This window comes from Ictalurus punctatus, chromosome 1, assembly GCF_001660625.3.
Source record: "Ictalurus punctatus breed USDA103 chromosome 1, Coco_2.0, whole genome shotgun sequence".
Classification (NCBI taxonomy): Eukaryota; Metazoa; Chordata; class Actinopteri; order Siluriformes; family Ictaluridae; genus Ictalurus; species Ictalurus punctatus.
In genome coordinates, this window is record NC_030416.2 from 1216753 (window position 1) to 1237057 (window position 20305).

General features: G+C 40.1%; 1 protein-coding gene across 11 annotated transcripts in view; it reads left to right on the plus strand.

Moving 5' to 3' along the window:
• LOC108262770 (uncharacterized) overlaps window positions 1–17664 on the plus strand; it is a 76793-nt gene extending 59129 nt beyond the window's left edge. For 3 of the 11 annotated variants that reach the window (XM_053686766.1, XM_053686880.1, XM_053686920.1), the window contains 3 exons: window positions 4663–5862; window positions 10440–10683; window positions 14704–16365. In XM_053686766.1, the coding sequence (XP_053542741.1) occupies window positions 5759–5862; window positions 10440–10683; window positions 14704–15045 (690 nt within the window). In that variant the 5' untranslated portion in view covers window positions 4663–5758 and the 3' untranslated portion in view covers window positions 15046–16365. Of the gene's footprint in view, window positions 1–4662; window positions 5863–10245; window positions 10684–14703 lie in introns of all 11 variants that reach the window. The other 8 variants (XM_053686806.1, XM_053686859.1, XM_053686837.1 and 5 more) reach the window with 7 other exon arrangements.
• Window positions 17665–20305: the final 2641 nt, after the last annotated feature.

Below are 20305 nucleotides of genomic sequence, written 5' to 3' on the forward strand. Positions count from 1 at the left end.
GTGTTCGTCCTGAGCAGTTAAACCCCCCACTGTTCTTCAGAGAAATCCTCCAGGTCCTGCACGTTCTTTACGTTTCCAGCGTCTTCTGCATATTTCAGCCCTTTCCAACAATATGATGTCGAGGTCCGTCTTTTCACACCGAGGGCCTCGTACACGACTAATTACACAACGTGCAAACGTTCACTGACGCTCAAGAACGCGACACCACACATCAAGAGCCGGGGGGGGGGGGGGTGTAAACTTTTGAGCAGGATGATCGGTGTAAATTGTTCGTGCAGATTAAAAATCAATGCCCGTGTAGGAAATAAGAGAAAGTACATGTGTGTGTTTGGGTGGGGGGAGGTGGGGGACTCCTTAAGCGTCAGCCGATGTCGTTGCTGCCCTCCGCTTAATTAAATGCACAGCTCTCGGAGATAAAAAAAAAAAAGAAGAACAAGAAGAAGAAAAAGCGGGAATAGAGGAGCGGTGTTAAAGAGAATAATGAGTAAAAAAAAAAAAAAGAAAAGCAGAAATTTAATGTCAGCGTCTGAATATAGCAGCTAATTAAAGTGAAGATTCGCCTCTCATGCGTAAAATGATATAAAATAATCCGTGAGCTTTAAGCTAGCTCTGATTTCCTCCTTTTTTTCTTTTCGTAAGAGAAATGAGCTGCAAGTATATTTGACTTGCTTGTTATTGTGGAAATGAAAAGGAACTCCCTAACACTTTAGGGGGAATATGAAAAAACACACACACACACACACACACACTCACACACACTCCCTCTGTGGGCCTGCTGTTTGTGAGGGCTTTCTGGAGGTAAAAATAATGAGCTCATGGCTCAGGCCCCAAGGTACCACCAGCAATTAGCATGATCCAGACTCGGCTCAGATTTAGCAGGGGGAAAAATGAAAGGACGCCGGTTTGGGATTTAAGCGAGGTGGAGATATGAATTCCGACCGCGGAGCCTGTTAGTGTGTAAATATCTCCAGATTTAGCGCGATAGCGATAGATGATAATGAAAGGGTTTTCCATCCGAGAGAGCCGTGTTTGTTACCTGAGGAGAAATAAAACAGTGATTGTGGAGCTCCGTTGTTTTTATTTATTTAGGTATTAATTCTATTTTTCTGTCGCCGAGATGAAGCGAGAATTTATTTCAAAAGAAATTGTTCTAAAATGTAAAACAGCCGGAGGGCAGCGTGGACACGACGTGGACTGCCTCTGGCCTCTAATGTGTAATGCATAAAGAAAAATTTCAATAATACATCCCCAAAAAAATCTCAAATAAATAACATCAGTTAAAAATGTAGTATGATGTTTGGTTGAGGTCATTTTTATTTTTCGATTTTGAGAAGAATTTATGAATCAAACTGAATTGTTTACTTCTGATTCATTTGTCCCTGCGTCCCTTTATCCATCCATCCATCTGCTATTTTATACTTTCATCCATCTGTCCATCCATCCTTACTTTCCTGCCTTCATTCTTTTACAATCTGTCCTTTCCATCCTTCCATCCGTCTGTCCTTTCATCCATCCGTTTATCCATCCCTTCAGGTCTTCCTTTCAGTTGTCCATCCTTCTATTCATGTGGCTTGTATCCAGTCTTCCTTTCATCCATCCATCCAGTCTTCCTTTTACCCAACCTTCCAACCATCCCCCATCCGTTCTTCCATTCATTTTTAGTCCATCCATCCATTCAACCATCCGTTCATCCATAGGGTTAAGGAAGTTGAAGTCTTGTAAGCTGTAACTGTAATTCACCTCTCAGCCAGCAGAGGGCTCTAAAATGCGCTAATCACTTCACTATTCCATACACTATATTATCACTATTCCGTCCGCGTCACTATTCCTTATCCTTCATCATTTGGTTCACTTCACTACTCCGTACGCTTCACTATTCACTCCCATTTTCGACGGGAGTTATCAAAACGATCCGACAAAGGATGATTTCTGATTCCAAATTTGTGAAAATGTCTAGAAATCGGATAAATCCTTGTCGATCATTTGTATTAGTAATACCGTACACGATAAATCAGTGAATCCCGTTAAGATTTGATGCATCTAGCCCCGCCCACTTCCCTCTGCTTCCGTCACCACTTTATCTATCAACCTTAATTGAAAATAAACGACTTTCGGCTGCTCTGTCACGCCTTCTGTCCAGATTCCAGACGTTTCCCTTAGTAGTACTCTTCGCGTATTCAACTCATGCAGCGTTGTCCTTCGCTCATGCATGTTGCGACTCGTTGCATCGAGAGCTGCTATTTATCATAATCAATGCTGAAAGGGTTGATTTATTATTTTTTTGCCTACGCAGCCAAAACGCAGTAATCTGATCTTTATTCACTTCAGTTTGTTTGTTATTGACGTCCCTCTGAGAGGCTGGAGTCTGACTTTGACTGTATAATGAGAGAAAACTTCATTTTGTATGCCTGAGAAGCTGGCAGGTCCACGACCCACACACACACACACACACACGCACGATATCGTATTATTAGATTTAATATGGTCACAAGTGCAGTAAAGAAACGTATTAACAAGCTTTACTTTATCCTCCAAGGCTCACGTTTAATTGCGTTCGGACGGGAATCGGGACTCGTAACGAGGTTTTATTAAAGACGGAGATTGCGGGTAATTTTAGATTTCTTTCGATTATTTTCGAAAGTTACCCACAAATGACCTTACTTTAATATTAGCACGCTCCAGAAAGGTGTACCGATGATCGTGGAAATCGTTCTACACTGTCGATACGTTACCGCCGTATCGATATACAGCGTCGCACGTCCATAGCGGCGTGACAGATGTGCGTAACAGCTGGAAGCCAGATGCAGACCCGTACACGCACAAAACTACATTTTTATGCAAATTCTCTGACAATTTGACAAATGAGCAACACATGCACACGCGAGAACGTAGTCTCACATGGAAGGGGGAAAAAAAAAGAAAAATGCATGTATGGACCACCTGAGTGATGAAGCGTGATGAAGCATCGCGGCATTCCGAGCACCGCCTCACCTGAGTGAAGTTTACACGTCGGATTTACACAAAGCGTTTCTTTGCACAGCTGGGACAGTGTTCGGTCAAGTGATAGTTAACACATCTCTGATCTCTAAGGTAATAATCCTGCTTTGGGGATTCTGGGTAAAAACTGTTCTATGGGAAATAGGAGTGCAGAATTCCGTACTCTTTGTTCTTTCCTGCTGTATTTCCCACACGTTTGTGTTCCGCATACTTCCGTATTTTGGTGTTTCATACACTTATTTTGAATACTTTCATATTCTGTACACTTCGGTGTTTTGTACACTTTATTCCTTACACGTCGGTATTCCTCATGCCTTGGCATTTCATACGTTTTGGTACGCAGTACATCTTCAGTATTCTGTACACGCCGTTATTCGCTATATTTCGTACACTTTGGTATTCCGTCGTTTTTAGTTCCGCGTACACGTTGGTAACAGCGCAGGCAGATGTAATACGGTAAAGTTTGTGTAAAACCCCACAAACTCATGCTTCTGATTAAATCCTGGCGCAGAACCCTCTGAGAACCTAACGCACACAAGGAATACACACTCACGAGCCTCGTTTGTTGTGGCCAATGAACGTCTCCGCTGGTAAACGTCACAAAGGTGGTTCCGCAACCGCAGAGCAATTTGCGCAACAATTAAAGCTGGAGTTATAGCTCGTCGTTGATGCTTGAAGGACGGCTGCTGGGGGGAAAAAAAAACCATTAGAAAGATCAGCCGTGATGACGTCATCGGCAGAATGGTTGCGCGTGGAGTGTTGCCCGCTCCCAGTTCCCTGACGTGCTCAGTGGAAAATCAGAACAGTTTTGAAGTTCATGTTGAATGCTCGAGGAGCGACGGAACGATAAAATGTCCAAACCAGCACGCAGATGCACCTAATTGGAAGATCTTAAAGGTTCTCTGAAGGAACCTGTCTGAAGAACCCCTTTTAAAAGGCTATTCAGTTCGTAGCTTAGCTAGTCCCATAATTCTGTTCAATGGACGAGACTGAACTGAGACTCCTCAGCAAATCCCCACATTTTCCACAGTGAGGCATGTGTGTACAAACGTAGCTAGCTAGCTGTGGTAGCTGCGGAGTCATTCTTGGGCAATCCGATAAACTGGCGAGAGATAACCGTCACTATGTTTCAGCAACTTTGGAATACTCTTCCGCTTTCTATATTTCTTTGAGCTGTTCACTAAAATTCTGTTGATAAAATAAACAAACTGCTTGTCTTGTAGCTAGCTGTCTACTCTGTGGTCCAATTCGTGTTGGTATTTCCAGAAGTCACATGACCTAGAAGCTGATCTAGCGAACGTGTGTGACTGGCACGCTAGCCACGAAAGGGAACTCGCTTGGCGACCTAGCTGGTTATTTTATTCAATGAATAATGAGTGATTATATTTGTAGATCTATCCTCAAGTAAGCCAATAAACCAGCGAGTGATAGTAAATGAATAGATGTCACGTACAGTGCGTTGAAAGTGATTACGCACAACGAACGGCGCTGAAGGAAAAGAGTATACTAATAGCGGTTAGCATGGACCACTTCAAGTTAGCATGATAGTGTTGTGGTTTTGAGTGTAGCCAACGTGCAATCGTTGAACAGAGTGCACAAATACAATACAAACTCGAGCCTCTCAGAAACTTGGGTTCTTTCTTTCTTTCTTTCGTTTTTTGTCAGGAAGTACCACAGTTGCATTTATCATGATCAACCAGGCCTGAACAGGACTTGGCAGACTAGTGCAGTGCATCATGGGAAAACTGCTGAGCTCATCAGAAAGGGCAGAAGTGCACACCATGATGACCTTTGACCTTCGTCTTTTTTCCAGATTTGTGAGGAGAGCATGCTGGAGGTTTTTTTCTTTTTCCCCAAAACCTTTTTTTTTTTTTTTTTTTTAAACAAAGATTTCATTGTTCCAAAAGGGCAGCCAAAAAAAAACCTCACGGTGTGAAAAATCGAAACTACCGAAATAAATAAATAAAAAGCCGAGCAGTTGAGGGTTGAGGATTTTGCTTAAGGGCCGTATAATGTTCTGGTCACTAGCACAGAAACTTAACCACTGAGTGACTACAAATATAAATATTTAGCTCTTCAAATGTAAATTACTATTTTGAATTTGCTGCATTGGTAGTTATTTCATAAATGGTAAAAAAAAAAAAGTATTAGTTTTATTATATTATTTAAATGTACCATGTTATGTGTGAACATCCTCAAACACTTTATTAATAAATAAAAAAATTTTAAAAAAGAATATAAAATTGTTTTTTGCACTTAAGTTCAAAAATCCTCAACAATCTCAATATACAATTAATCCTAGAAGTATCTCCAGCAGGCTACGAGTTGCTTTGTTCACATTTATGTTTGTATTTATTTACTTATTTAGTATCAATTTCAGGTTAAAACTGAAAATCTGTAACTCTTAATCATTCTGTGTATTTGTTTTATTATTTACATACACGCTAAGATCTTGGAATTATACGGTTCTATTTGGTCATTTTAATAGATTAAAGAAATGATCACTAATCTCAAATTCTAATGATATATTTCTAAACTCAGTGTTCATATTTTGCTATTAAAATGAATTTGTTAAAAATTCTATGATCAAACATTCTTTGATCATAAAGTGAATTTGTTGTGTATGTTCCATGTCATGTAAATGTGTTCTCATCATGTGAGTTCACTTTGCCATTGTATCCTCGAACAACTAATGCTCAAATTATGACATGCAATTGTAAAATTCTTAACAGTCCCCGAAAACCATTTCTAAAACGTACCGATGAAAAAGAACAAAAACAAAGAACGTGGAGCGCGAAGTGGGTCCAAATGGATAACCAGACTATGGAAGACGATGTGGGTCAGAACCACAGAGGACTTAACCAGGTGCGTTTCCTTGAAACAAATATTTTATTTTCTCAGCTTTATAAATGAATAATTTTTTAACGTTTTAGAAGCCTGAAGTTTATCTTCAGAAATTTACGCTAAATCAAGGTTTATGTTGAATTCAAAGCATCAGTACATTTGTTTTTGAAATCTTATTGGGTGAATTGAAGAGTGTGAATTATATCATAATTAACAATTGCCATCGGTTACATTTACGAGATTTTTCATCTTTACTATGTTGATAGCGACGATGTTAAATATTCAATAATATAGTTACATTATTTTGCTACTATTATAAATATTTCGTTATTAATATTTAACAAATACATACACATGATATTGAGTATGAGTATTTTCTTTTTTATATTCTTTTTTTAACTATATGAGCTTGAGTTTTTATTTTTTTTAATGTCTCGTTAAAATTTTAAAGTAGCTGTAGAAGTTGCCTGGATAGAAGAAAAATTAGTGTATTTATTTTATTGAGTAAATTGGGAATATAAAGATATATTAGCATGACTGTATACCGTGATAACAAAATGATTAAAAAAAAAAAACAAACATTTTTACTGTTCTCTTATAATGTTGTACATTACATCACAGTAAGACGTTGTTTCCAGATGTGGCGTATCACTGGTGTGAAATTGTGTTTAAAACCAGGTCACGTACATGTTAAAGAACAATTATATATGTGTTAGACGTCGAGAGAATCTTTGCACTGTGCGTTATTTTATAGCGCAGACATGATAGTGATTTGTTCCATTGTTGAATATTGGTTCATTGCAAACTTAATAATATAATGTTTACAACAGCGCCTCCTCTGGTCAAACTGATGCACTGCGTGGATAAATTTAGTGAACGGAAAAAAATCGTGTTAACTTTAGAGGATTTTGAGTCTGGTGCTCAGTTGTGCTCAAAGCGAAGCCACACACACCGTAATGTTTCTTTATGGACTTGTTAACGGCGGGAACTTCAATGGAAAAAAATATTTTTTAACAGCTCATGGGCTGCATTAAGCACATTTTCCTCCACCTGTTTTACTGACTCGTAAAGACGCGGCTGTGTAAATCTCTTCCCTCTAAACATTAAATCTTTATTAACCTGTTAAAATGCGGCTACTTGCCCGTAATTGTAAACAAACACGTTATGATTTTGTTTGTGTGGAAATGGAAAGAAACGGCACATATGGGTTTCGGTTTGGATTTGTGTGAAGGAGATTTCGCAGCACCATCAAATCTGTGCTGATGACTGGCAGAACTGCTGACTCTGCAACCGCCTGAGGGAAAACTAGATTATAAAAATAAATGTCATTTATATAGCACTTACTACACCGAGCTACCGAAGTGCTGTGCATAGCAATTAAAACGTTACGTTACAAAGAGAACAGAAGCTGAGAACATCATCCGTGCGTGTGAAATTTTCCATTCGTATACATGGGAAAATTGAAACTCATTGTCATTTTCAAGGTTTATATGGATGGACAGACGGGTTTTATTTTTCTATAGAACCCAACCAAACATGGAAAAATAAATAAATAAAAAAACAAAAATTGTAATATTTATTTAGGATATTTAGATTCTTTATAATATTTTGATGAGGATTTGTGTACGTCATTACACCCAACGATGATGATATAAAATAATAATATTAATATGATTATTAATATATTAATTAATTAATTAATTATATTAATTTTAATAATATTAAGAGGGTTTGTTGAACCATATGTGCCTTATATATATATATATATATATATATATATATATATATATAGTAAAAAAGAGAACAAAAAATTGACTATCCAGATGTTGTTGTTGTTAGTAGTAGTAGTGGTAGTAGTAATGTTGTGCTACTTCTTCTACTACTACTACTATTAATATAATTTGTTGACATCTAGCTTTTAGAAACCCACGAAAAGCAAAAAAAAAAACATTCAGAGGAGGTAAAAAAGGGAAAAGTCTAATATTGACCCTAATAAAATTCATACAACAAAAGTTTGGATTTCTTACTGGCCGGTGAAGCATGTAGATCCGCTGTGGCGTGACAGGAAACCCTGCCTAAAAACAAAATAAAACATGATGAAAAACGTGAATCTGACTTTCCTGACAGAATATAAGTGAAACTGAAGACAGAGGCCGAGTGTACACGCGTCCCGTCCCTCTTATATTTCATCGCACCACATCTGGCAAAATATACACTGTGTGTTTAAGCCGTGGCCTCTTCACGCTGAGGGAGTTTAACAGGAATTGGCTCGCTAGACCTGAAACATCAAGGCGTGTGTGATGTGTTTAGGAGTGTACATAATATTTACAGCTTGCATATGGGGAATGATTGATGTTTCTCCATCCATGGCTGTATATTTCTTAAAAAAAGAAGAAGAAAAAAAGAAAAGTAAAATAGTGTGATATACACTGAAGGCACTGTGAGGACAGACAATTTCTTATTTCTTCTTTTGGAGGTGTCGTTGTCTAAAAATCCAGCTTTAGCTACCAAGCTGCCATGAACATTGACACTTACCTCAGATATCTAACATTAATTGCACTTAGCATCAAATACTAACTTCTCCGCCATATTGAAAAACACTGTGACACACAAGTTATTTGCTTTCTGAGCACCAGGAAATACACGTACAATACGTGTAGACGTTACGTCATTTACACGGACAATGTAAAGACACGGTGACATCAACATTTTATCTCTAACGTGCTGGTAAATTAGCAACAAAAAAAAAAGGCTTTGTACGACTATAATCGCAGCGTAATTGATCATTTACACCGTGAATTCAAGTGGAAACCAGACAGAAATATCAGGAGCGTCAATATTTACCTCAGATGTGGTGTTAAATGATTAAGAAAAGACTTCGTTAGACTAAAATTACACTCTAAATGATCATTTATACAGTCACTTGCAGTAGAAACGAGAGAACTATCAGGAACATCGACATTTACCTCAGACGTGCGGTTAAATTACTAAGAAACGACTTTACAAGACAGAAATCACACTTGGCGAGATTTAGCTAGCATCCATGGGAGCGTTTAGCACTTTTATGCGAACAATATTGTTGTGAATAATACACAACTGCCAGGAACGTTAACATTTACCTCAGATATGTTGGAAAATGACAAAATAAAAGACGTTCCACAACTAACGTTGCACGGTAATTGCACTTAGCATCAAATGCTAACTTTGCCACCATATTGAAAAACGCTATTATTAAGAAAAGGCGTCGTACAACTGAAATTACACCGTAATTACACTTAGCATCAAATGCTAAACATCAGTCGTGTGTGTTGTATTGAAAAACGTCAACTTTCTGTCATAAGGTGTCTTTTATAAGGCTTGTAAAATCACAGTGACGGTGGAAATGATACAGAACCATCCAGAACATCACATTTACCTCAGATGTGTTGTTAAATTGCTAAGAATAGACGCTGTATGATTAAAATGATGCTGCAGTTACACTTAGCTTTGACTGCTAGCCAAATGTGCATGGGTGCCGCCATTTTAACTGCAGCAGTAGTGTGGTGTGTGTGTGTGTGTACAGTATATATGTATATGTGTGTGTGCGTGTGTGTGTGTGTGTGTGTGTGGGATGGGTGGCTCAGAGAGCAGGCTAGCAGAACTCTGTGAACTTCCTCATAAATAAATGATCACAGCCTGCCATCTGGACCAGCTCTGTGAGTGTGTGTGTGAGAGTGTGTGTGTGAGAGTGTGTGTGTGAGAGTGTGTGTGTGTGAGAGAGTGTGTGTGAGAGAGAGAGAGAGTGAGAGAGAGAGAGAGAGAGAGCGAGCGCGAGCGAGCGAGCGAGCCAGGTTCCTCTTTGGCCTATAGATGCCTGCTCAGGGCATCCAGGAAAAGGATTCCTGCCTTTCTTTCTTTTTCTTTCTTTCTTATTAAGACTCAGAATTTCTTTCTTTTTTATATATATATTAACACTCACATTGTCTTTCTTTCTTTCTTTCTTTCTTTCTTTCTTAACACTCACAGTCTTCCTTCCTTCTCATCATGCATTATTATTATTATTAGCGTACTTTCATTCGTTCCTGACTTCTGATCACTGTAGATTTGGTGTTTTACTGAAGTATTATTTTCAGAAGTTTTTATAAACATCTCTGTATCTTGTGCACATTAATGTGATGTTTAAAACAAAGCCATTAATAATGTGTGTGTGTGTGTGTGTGTGTGTGTGTGTGTGTGTGTGTGTGTGTGTGTGTGTGTGTGTGTGTGTGTGTGAGAGAGAGAGAGAATCATACTTAATGCGAAAATGCTCTGTGTGAGATTCACAACACAAATTCAGAGCTACAGTACAGTGTTGGAGTTAATGTTAAAGTGAAGTGTGTGTGTGTGTGTGTGTGTGTGTGTGTGTGTGTGTGTTCACTGAACAAGGGCAAACCCAGAGAAAGTGAGCGAGCTGTCACACCTTGTGACCCAGGAAGGAAATTCAGGACCAAATTAGTGCCAGATGGATGACATCACCTGGAGGCCAGAGCGCGAGACGAGTGCCCAGACTGCACGAACCCCCCGTGACCCCACCGTGACCCCTGCGACCTCACCATACTATCGTCCTCTTTATGTTTCAGAATGGTGTTTTCTCCTTCACTGTGGAGACAGCTGAGCGCTGGCAGGCTCTTCCCACCGGCGCTTGTTAAGACGACAGCTCTCAGAAAGCTGAAGGCTCGGGTCGAGGGTCCGTCTCTCTCCTCTCGACCACACGGAGGGGAAACGAGACGCTCCGAGGGGCAGATGGATGTGTTTACACCTGCGGGAGGTGGAGGAGGATGGAGGGAGGAAGAGGAGGAGGAGGAGGAAGAGGAGGAAGAGGAGGTAAAAGACACTGTGCAGTTCACTGACTTGAACGGTTTCACACTGACCCGCATTATTATACTTATTTATTAGCAAACATCTTTCTTTCTTTTCCTTCTTGCTCTTTTTTGTCTCCTTCCCTCCTTTTCTTTTTCTTCTAATGACAGTTTCTTTCCTTGTGTTATTTTCCCTTTTCTCTTTTTTCGTTGTTTTTCTTTTTTTTCTTCTTTATTTCTTCTCTTTTTCCTTTTGCTTGATCTCCATTTCCTTCCTGTTTTCTCTGCTTTCTTCTCTCTCTTTTCTCCTCGTCTCTTTCAGCTCCGTATGAGTGCAGTACTTTTGTCAAAAACGCATTACTTTCCCCCAGTTTCTCCCCAGTTTTTCTTTTTCTTTTAACATCCCTCTTTTTGTTTCTTTCTTTCACGCTTTGCTCGGTCTTTTTCACGTTCTCTCTTTCTTTACTCTGTTTTGCTTGCTTTGACACTTTCTTCAGTCTGTTTTTCCCCCTTGCTTTCATTTCTCTGCCCAAGATTTTTTTTAAACCTCTTTCTTTCTTTCTTACTTTCTTTTTCTTTCTTCCTTCCATCATTCCTTTCAGCATTTCCTCCTTCCATCTCTCCTTCCTTCCTTCCTTCCACCTCTCCTTCTTTCCCTCCTTCCTTCCTTCCTTCCATCTTTCCTTCTTCCCATTTCTCCATCCTTCCTTCCATCCTTCCTTCCTTCCTTTTTTCTCTGTCCCTCACGTGTCCTTTTTCTGTTTTTATTGATTTTTGTTAGTAATTTATTGTCACCTTTTCCAGTTAAGAATAATAAAAACTTCTCTAAACAAAATCGCACCGTAATTATACATGACTTGTGAACTTTAAACAAAAACACAATTTATTATTATGATTATGATGATGATGATGATGATGATGATGATGATTATGATGATTTGATTGCACTGTATATCCTGTATTACATATCTACTATATGTGTAACAGATTCTAGAGGACGTTTTATTTGTTATTCACTGTGTTCAGGTCTCTGCTCTGCTGCAGATCTAATAACAGTGATAAGAAGAAGAGAAAGAAGAATAAAAATAAGAATAAAGTTACATTCATTCTGACTGAAGATCAAACAGCTAAACCCTTCTGTTACGGTTATGCTAATTTCCTCTATTTATATTCATTTCTTCTGCTGCTCATTAACTCTGTGTGTTTATCAGATGACGCGTCAATCACCACATACTACACAATACACAACACACACTACACAATACACACTACACACACTACACAGCACACACCACACAATACACACCACACACCACACACTACACAATACACACCACACACCACACACTACACAATACACACCACACAACACACACTACACAATACACACTACACAACACACACTACACACCACACAACACACACTACACAATACACACCACACACTACACAATACACACCACACACCACACACCACACAATACACACTACACACCACACAACACACACTACACAATACACACCACACACTACACAATACACACCACACAACACACACTACACAATACACACTACACACCACACAACACACACTACACAATACACACTACACAGCACACACTACACAATACACAACACACACTACACAGCACACACTACACAACACACACTACACACTACACAGCACACACTACACAGCACACACTACACAATACACAACACACACTACACACCACACAACACACACTACACAATACACACTACACACCACACAACACACACTACACAATACACACCACACAACACACACTACACAATACACACTACACAATACACACCACACAACACACACTACACAATACACACCATACAACACACTACAAACCACACAATACACACTACACAACACACACTACACAGCACACACTACACAGCACACACTACACAATACACACTACACACCACACACTACACAATACACACCACACAACACACACTACACAGCACACACTACACAATACACACTACACAATACACACCACACAACACACACTACACAGCACACACTACACAATACACACCATACAACACACACTACACAATACACAATACACACTACACAGCACACACTACACACTACACAATACACACCACACAACACACACTACACAATACACACTACACAGCACACACTACACAATACACAACACACACTACACAGCACACACTACACAACACACACTACACACTACACAGCACACACTACACAGCACACACTACACAATACACAACACACACTACACAATACACAATACACACCACACAACACACACTACACACTACACAATACACACCACACAACACACACTACACAATACACACCACACAATACACACTACACACCACACACTACACAATACACACCACACAGCACACACTACACAACACACAATACACAATACACACTACACAATACACATCACACAACACACACTACACAATACACAATACACACTACACACCACACACTACACACCACACAATACACACCACACACTACACACTACACACTACACAATACACATTACACACTACACAATACACACCACACAACACACACTACACAATACACACCACACACCACACACTACACACTACACACTACACATTACACACTACACACCACACACCACACACTACACAATACACACAATACACACTACCTGTACACATTTTTTATTTGATTGCTTCATAGATAAAATGAGACAAATACAGTGTAGCTGATATGCTAATGAGTGTGTGTGTGTGTGTGTGTGTGTCACACACTCAGCACTCAACATTTGTTGAGTCTGTCCTGGTTGCCATGGTAACTTGGCAGACCTAATTGGCCATCTCTTGCCTGCTGCTATTTCCTTCTTTTTTCTTTTTTTTTTTTTGGCTGTTTCGTGTTTTATATTCTTTTTCTCTTTAAAAAATGATTTTTTAAATTATTTTAATTTCATTAAAAAAAATTATAATTTCAATGAAGTGAAATACATATTGCTATTCACGTTGCTGAAGCTGTAGCCTGTTTTTTTTTTTATTTATTTTTTTATTATGTTTGTTTAAAAATGCATTTTAATTTAAAACTAATAACTAAATGTGTTTTTCATGAGTCAGAGAAAAAAGAGTTCAGGAGTTAAAGTGAAAAAAACAAACAAGGAAGAGTGGGAAAATTAAAACAAAGACACAGACATAAAGGAAAGAAAGAGAGGAGTATCAAACAAAAAAAGAAAGGAAAAAAACCTGAATGTCATTAAAAACGTGTTGCTGTGTTTATAAAAAAAAAAAAAAAACCTCAAACGTCCATTTAAAAATGTTTGACTTTGGACGCTTTACAATCAAGCAGCAGCAAATCATCTGCTCTTTATTAACAAGAAAGAAGGAAGGAAGGAAGGAAGGGAAAAAAAAAACACAAGAAGGCGTGGTAAGAAGAAAGAAAAAAAAAATAGATTGAAAGCTGAAAAACAAAAGAATGTGGTTATAAAAAAGAAAATAAATGATTACAAATGAAGAGAAACAAAAAGAAAAGCGAGAAAAAAGAGCATGACGGAAAGAGAAAGAGAGAGAGAGAAAGAAAGAAAGAAGGCTGTAAACTAAAAATAAGAGAGAGAAAGAATGAGTGAATAAGAAATTGTGATTAGAAGAAGAAAAGGAGACTGAAAGGAAGTGGAGAAAGAGAAGAAGCAGAAACCAAAGGAGAAGAAAAACAAGGTCTACGAGAGAGAGAGAGAGAGAGAGAGAGAGAGAGAGAGAGAGAGAGAGAGTGATGGTTTATCTGTGATATGAGTAATGTACATGTGTATGCTGTATATTTAATAAACCCAGGTGCAGAACGTGTGTGTGTTGAGTAGGACGTATTGTGCAGAACGTGTGTGTGTTGAGTAGGACGTATTGTGCAGAACGTGTGTGTGTTGAGTAGGACGTATTCCGCGCACCGATCAGATCCTTTAAATAAAAGATTTGATCTGACATTCCTTTGCATTCCCCTCTCTCGTCCTCACAGACAAAGCGTCTCCCGCCTCTGTCGTTCCGAGTCGTACTGCTGCCATCCAGCTCACGTGAGAGGAACAGCACGTTCCATCCGTCCGTCCGATCCCGGCTCACCTTCTCGTCTAACTCCGGCGTGACGGGGAACGGACAACACGCTCGGGATCGGTCTCCTCTCTGCTCCGCGGGCGACGCGGCAGATCTTCTCCTCACCGATCCCGGGAAATCCCGAGGAGCAGGAGACTCGGAATCCGAGCACGCTGCAGCACCGGCGTCGTTCTCTTTTTATTTCAGCTCGCTCTCTCTCGCCTGGACGCTGGACGGAGAACCGGAGAACTCCGGACTGGCTCGGATCTGATCCGAGTGGATATACTGGGAATTTGTAGACGTGTCGAGTTAAAAGGATGGTGTCGTAAAGTGCCTCCACTCGGATCGGTGGCTTCGGTGGAGAATCCGGGATCCTGTCTGATACGGAAAGCTCTGATTCAGTTCGTATACCAGAGCTGGAATATTTTACAGATCTTAATGGATCACGCCTGGATTTTTCCAGAAGCTTCTCTGGATCCGAGTGTGGACTTTTACTGCGCACTGAAGCACGGATCACTCGGGTCAGATCTGTACGTTCCCATCTTTCCGGAAAACAAATGTCCTTTTTTTTTTTTTTTTTTTTTTTAAATGGAGAGGACGGAGAGAGAGAGGAAGATATAAGAACTTGTTTTTTTTTTCTTCTTTTCTTTCCATGATGGAGAACGTCACCAATTCTGGATTGAATCTTTCTAAACTTTGGACACTTTTTAGGAAAAGGGATTTTCTCCACAGAAGATGACTATTTTAAGCTTTTTTTCTTTATCCCGTGAATGCGCTTGTTCTAAAACGTTATCGTTTCTATAGTAACATGTTTGTTTAACATTCACGGAAGGAGTCTCCAGTGTCCGACGTAAATCTAGAACTTCTAGGACGGAGGAGTTTGTGCTTCTTTTGCGGTTTCTCGGTAATAAAAGACGATGAACAAAACCAGGGATGTTCCACAACCTTAAAGGTAACTCTAAATGGATAGAAACTATGGGGTGAAGTTCTTTAACAAATAAAAAAGTTTAATCGTTGGCAAATCTGCTGTGCGTGTGATCTGTGCACGCACACTCAGCCAGTTCATCCTGATGATGATGATGATGATGATTTACTGGGTTTACTCTTGGAAAAGGTTCTTCAAGGGTTCTTTAAGGGTTCTTTGCTTCCAAACACTTATTTGGAGGGTTCTACGTAGAGTCGTTAAGGGTACGGAAATTGTCCAGGAGCGTAGCTAGCTGGAGTTTCGATCTTTCCATAAATAAATAAATAAAGAATATCTAGTATGTTTCCATCAACAGTTCCATCCATGACATTCTTGCAAAAATTTTGGGTACTTTGCTCCAAAAAACGACCAAGATATTAACGTCTCTGTATGTAGGAGTAACCCAGGGGGCGGAGCTTAACAAAGCGTTAAATACGCCTATTTTATATTGTTTATATAAAAACCCCACTGCTAAATTGCATTTTTTTGGCACTCTGCCATGTTTGCATCTTGGTAAAAATGGTTCTTCAAGAGTTCTTCAGAGGTTCTGAGGATAATTAAGTGTTCTTGGCCTCCAAAACGGTTTCGACCTGGAACCGTTTCTTGTCGAAAAACACGTTTTTTTTTGTAGAGTTCTACATAGAATCTTTACGGGTTTCCCAAAAGAAAGACAACCGAACAACCCTGAAGGGTTCTAAACACTTTGCTGTAGGGTTCTATATGGAATCTTAAAGGGTTCCCCCAAGAGGGACCGCAAAGGCAATGTAAAGGTTCTACTAAACAAGTGTTCTTCAAGGGTGTGTTAGACAGGTAAGGATTTTTAGCTTCCAAAAAAAAAAAAAAAACTGTTCTATGTGGAACCATTTCTATTATGGAAAGACACTCTGTCTTGTAGGGTTAGCCTCCTAAAATGTTTGAACCATTTGTTGCTCTATGTAGAATCTTTACGGGTTCCCCGAAGAGAGACACCCGAAGAACTCTTAAGAATCGTGGATCATTTAATGGTTCATAGTTTCCTCAAGCAGTTCTCTGTGGAACCTTTTCTAATGGACGAAGCACACTCCGTTGTAGGGTTCTACATAGAAGCTTGAACGGTTCTCATAGCAGGGGCGACGCGAATAGAATAGGTTCTTCACCGGTTCCTTAGAGGTTCTGTGGATAATCAAGGGGGTTTTAGTCTCCTAAAAGGTTTGAACCATTTGTTGTAGCGTTCTACGTAGGAGTTCCCCCAGGAGAGACGAGCCTTAAGAATGTTAGAAGAAAGGGTGTTTATGGGTTCACTGGATAATTGAAGGGTTCATAGTCTCCTAAAGCATTTCTACGTGGAACCTTTTCTAATGGAACTCTCTTGTAGGGTTTTACACAGAATCTTTCACAGTTCCCGCAGAGGGACAACACGAATCATCCTTAAGGGTTCTAAAAAAAAAAGAAAGAGAGAGAGATGTGTGTGTGTGTGTGTTTGGAGGTCGGTCTTGTCAGGACCCATCACACTCAGCCATCTGGAGACATGAACACCCTCAAAAAGCGGTCATCAGGGCTTCAGGGATTTGCACCCAGTTGCATCAGTTCAGCTCAGCAGCTTCGCTAAAAATAATAACCACCGACAACAACAACAACAACAACAACAATAACAAAACCCAGCAGAAACACAAGAAAATAAAAACGCTCTCGGGAGACGTTAATGAGTTTTATTTCAGAATTTAACGATGCGTTAGTTAGAGAAGCCGGAATTTCATTCACTTTGATTTTTTATTTTTTTTTATTATAGAAAATCCAAAATGGCTGTTTGTTATGAAATGATGAACTGCGCTGGAAGGTTCTGCGTTCTGATCCGTCAGGTGTTGATTGGTTTTATACTCATTTAAAGCAACTATAAACGGATAAAAAGTACACGTTCTTTAGTGACGAAAAACGATCAGCCTTTTCCACAACTGTCCACTCCCCTCTGATCCCTTTCTTCAAGAGTTCTACCTGGAACCGCTTTCTGACCGGGAAACACGCTCTACTTTAGGGTTCTGCGTAGAAGTGCTCCCCCGATGGACAGCCGAAGAAAACGTTACCGCTCGACATTTTCCACGGGCGTAGGCTTCATTTAAAAAAACAGCTTCTTAAAGGTTCACTGCACAATGAGGTGTTCTTAGCCTCCTGAATGGTTTTGTACTTGGAACCCTTGAGAAGAAAACACTTTGTTTGTGAGTTCTAAGAATCCCAGAGGTTTCGAAATTGTTTAAGACTGTACACTTTTAAAAATATATAAGGGAGTTATATTGAAGGTTCTTAGGGGAGCACTCTGTCCTACGTAGAACCTTTAAGGGTTTCCCCAACTGAAGAACCAGTAAGAGTGTACGCACTATAGTGTACAGAACAGTGTATGTACACACAGTTTGTGCTTTTCTTTATACGCCTTAATCGAGGAGAACTCGGTGGGTTCGGGCTTCATGAAGAACACCTGAATTGATTTATTTTTGGTGAGAGATAGAACTCTACCGGTTCTTCATCATAGCTCCTCATTATTGAACTCCTCGTGTTCTCGCCTGTTGTCGGCTCATTTGTCAAATCGTCGTCGAATTCGCATAAAAAGTGTATGCACGTGTCGCACGTTTGGTTCTGCACCTGGCTTCCAGCTGTTACGCTCGGAAAGCGCGCGCCGCCGCGCCGCGCCGCGTCTCCCTGCAGTTACGCAGTTGTCGAGGCGTCGATTCGTTTCCGATAACAGCAGCTGTATATTAACGCACTCGTTCTAACACGTCATCGTTTCTATAGTAACGGCTCGGGGAAAACTGCGTGCCATCGTCGATACGGTGGAGAACGCGGAAGGAGTCTCCGGTGTCGCCGCTCCGTAATAGTCCAGTATACTCTTTCTGTGTGTGTGTGTTTCCTCCACTGAAGTTGATGAAATTGCCACCTCCAGCTACTCCGAATGAAGACACGGATTAAAACCTCACGCGCTGAGCCGCCGCTTTATTAGCGATGAGATCTGTGCCCGTAATAAACAATAACGCGGGACGGTTTTCACATTCCGCACGAATTAACGTCAGCGCTCGCTTTTTAATTGGACGTGTTTCTTATCAGCGTGTAACTCTTAATTATCGCGCTGGAATTCAATCTCGGACCGTTCTCACTAGGACTTTTCATTATTTATTTCTGGTTTTTTTTTTGTTGCGGGGAAAAAAAACAAAACACCGATGGTTTGTTATTCGGCCCAAAGCGTTCACTCTGAACGGTCACCTGTCGGGCGAGTTCACCTGTACACGTGGTTTTACGTTCGATACGTTTACACGTTCGATAACGCGAGATAAGTTTAACATTACGGTAGAGTTTTAGACGCTGCACTTTTAACTGGATATGAATTACAGCGTTCAGGACAGAAAACAAAATGGCCGACGTTCCAGTAATGGCCGACTTTTTTTTTTTTTTTTTTTTAACGATTAAAACATATCGGTGCGCAATTTTAACACGCGCGCTGAAATAATCGGTCATAATAAAAGTACATTTTTAATCCTGTAGAGGAGGAACAATACGAACTATTCTGCAGTTACACAGTGTAGATTTAACATCTCGCGTATCGCAGCGTTCGCTGACGTGCGCTGATATCTGCCTGTAATTTCTCCTCTCTTTTTTTTTTTTTTCTCCCTTCTGATGATTGGTCCTTTCTCAGGAACGTGATATAACGTTTAGCTCATAAATCACGGCAGCGGCGGAAGCTCCATCATCCTCCGGCGTGCACAGAAGACGAGCGGCGAGCAGCTTCTTTAATTCAGCGTCCAATCAGTGTGATGGAGAACCTCTCGGCTGGACGCGCACCAACACCAGCCACTAGATCATCCTTGCGCGCTTTCTATTTATCGAATGTGTGTGTGTGTGTAGTTGTTGTAATATATCAGTGTATATAACTGTACAGCATTACGGTAGAGTTTATAGAATAATGTTACGCTACAGACGCTGCACTTTAATTGGATATGAATTACAGCGTTTAGGACGGAGCCAAAATGGCCGACATTCCAGTAATGATGTAGTATTTATTTAAAGTTTGTTATAATCATATATATATATATAATATATATAGTTGATTGTAAATAGCTAAAACTGATCTAAGATTTGTTTCCTGACACAAAAAGACAAAGATTTTGAATCCGTTTAATCGGAGCGTCCATCGATAAGTCCCTGTCGCGCGTGTGTGTGTGTAGACTGTAGTGTCAAAGTAAAAACCCAAGCCACAGAGGAGGAAGAAGTGTGTTTACGCTGATTGGACGTCACGTAGTTAAGCGAATGAAAACAGTTGAAAATCGATCAACGTCTGCGTAACAAACGTGTCGGGGGAGGGGGGGGATCGCAGCTGCGACGTGACAATTAACGACGTGTTTATTCAAAGCGCACTGCGTCCCAGAGGCCCCGCTGAGGTGCGAGTGACTTGTTGACTTCGAGCCGTGCATTTAAATATCTCTCTCTCACACACACACACACACGGACACGGAATCGCGTTAACGTCGACAGATTCCGAATATACGGCGGCGTTTAGCATTCTGCCGTGACGTGAATTAGCCACGCGCGGCTGCACACGTGACGG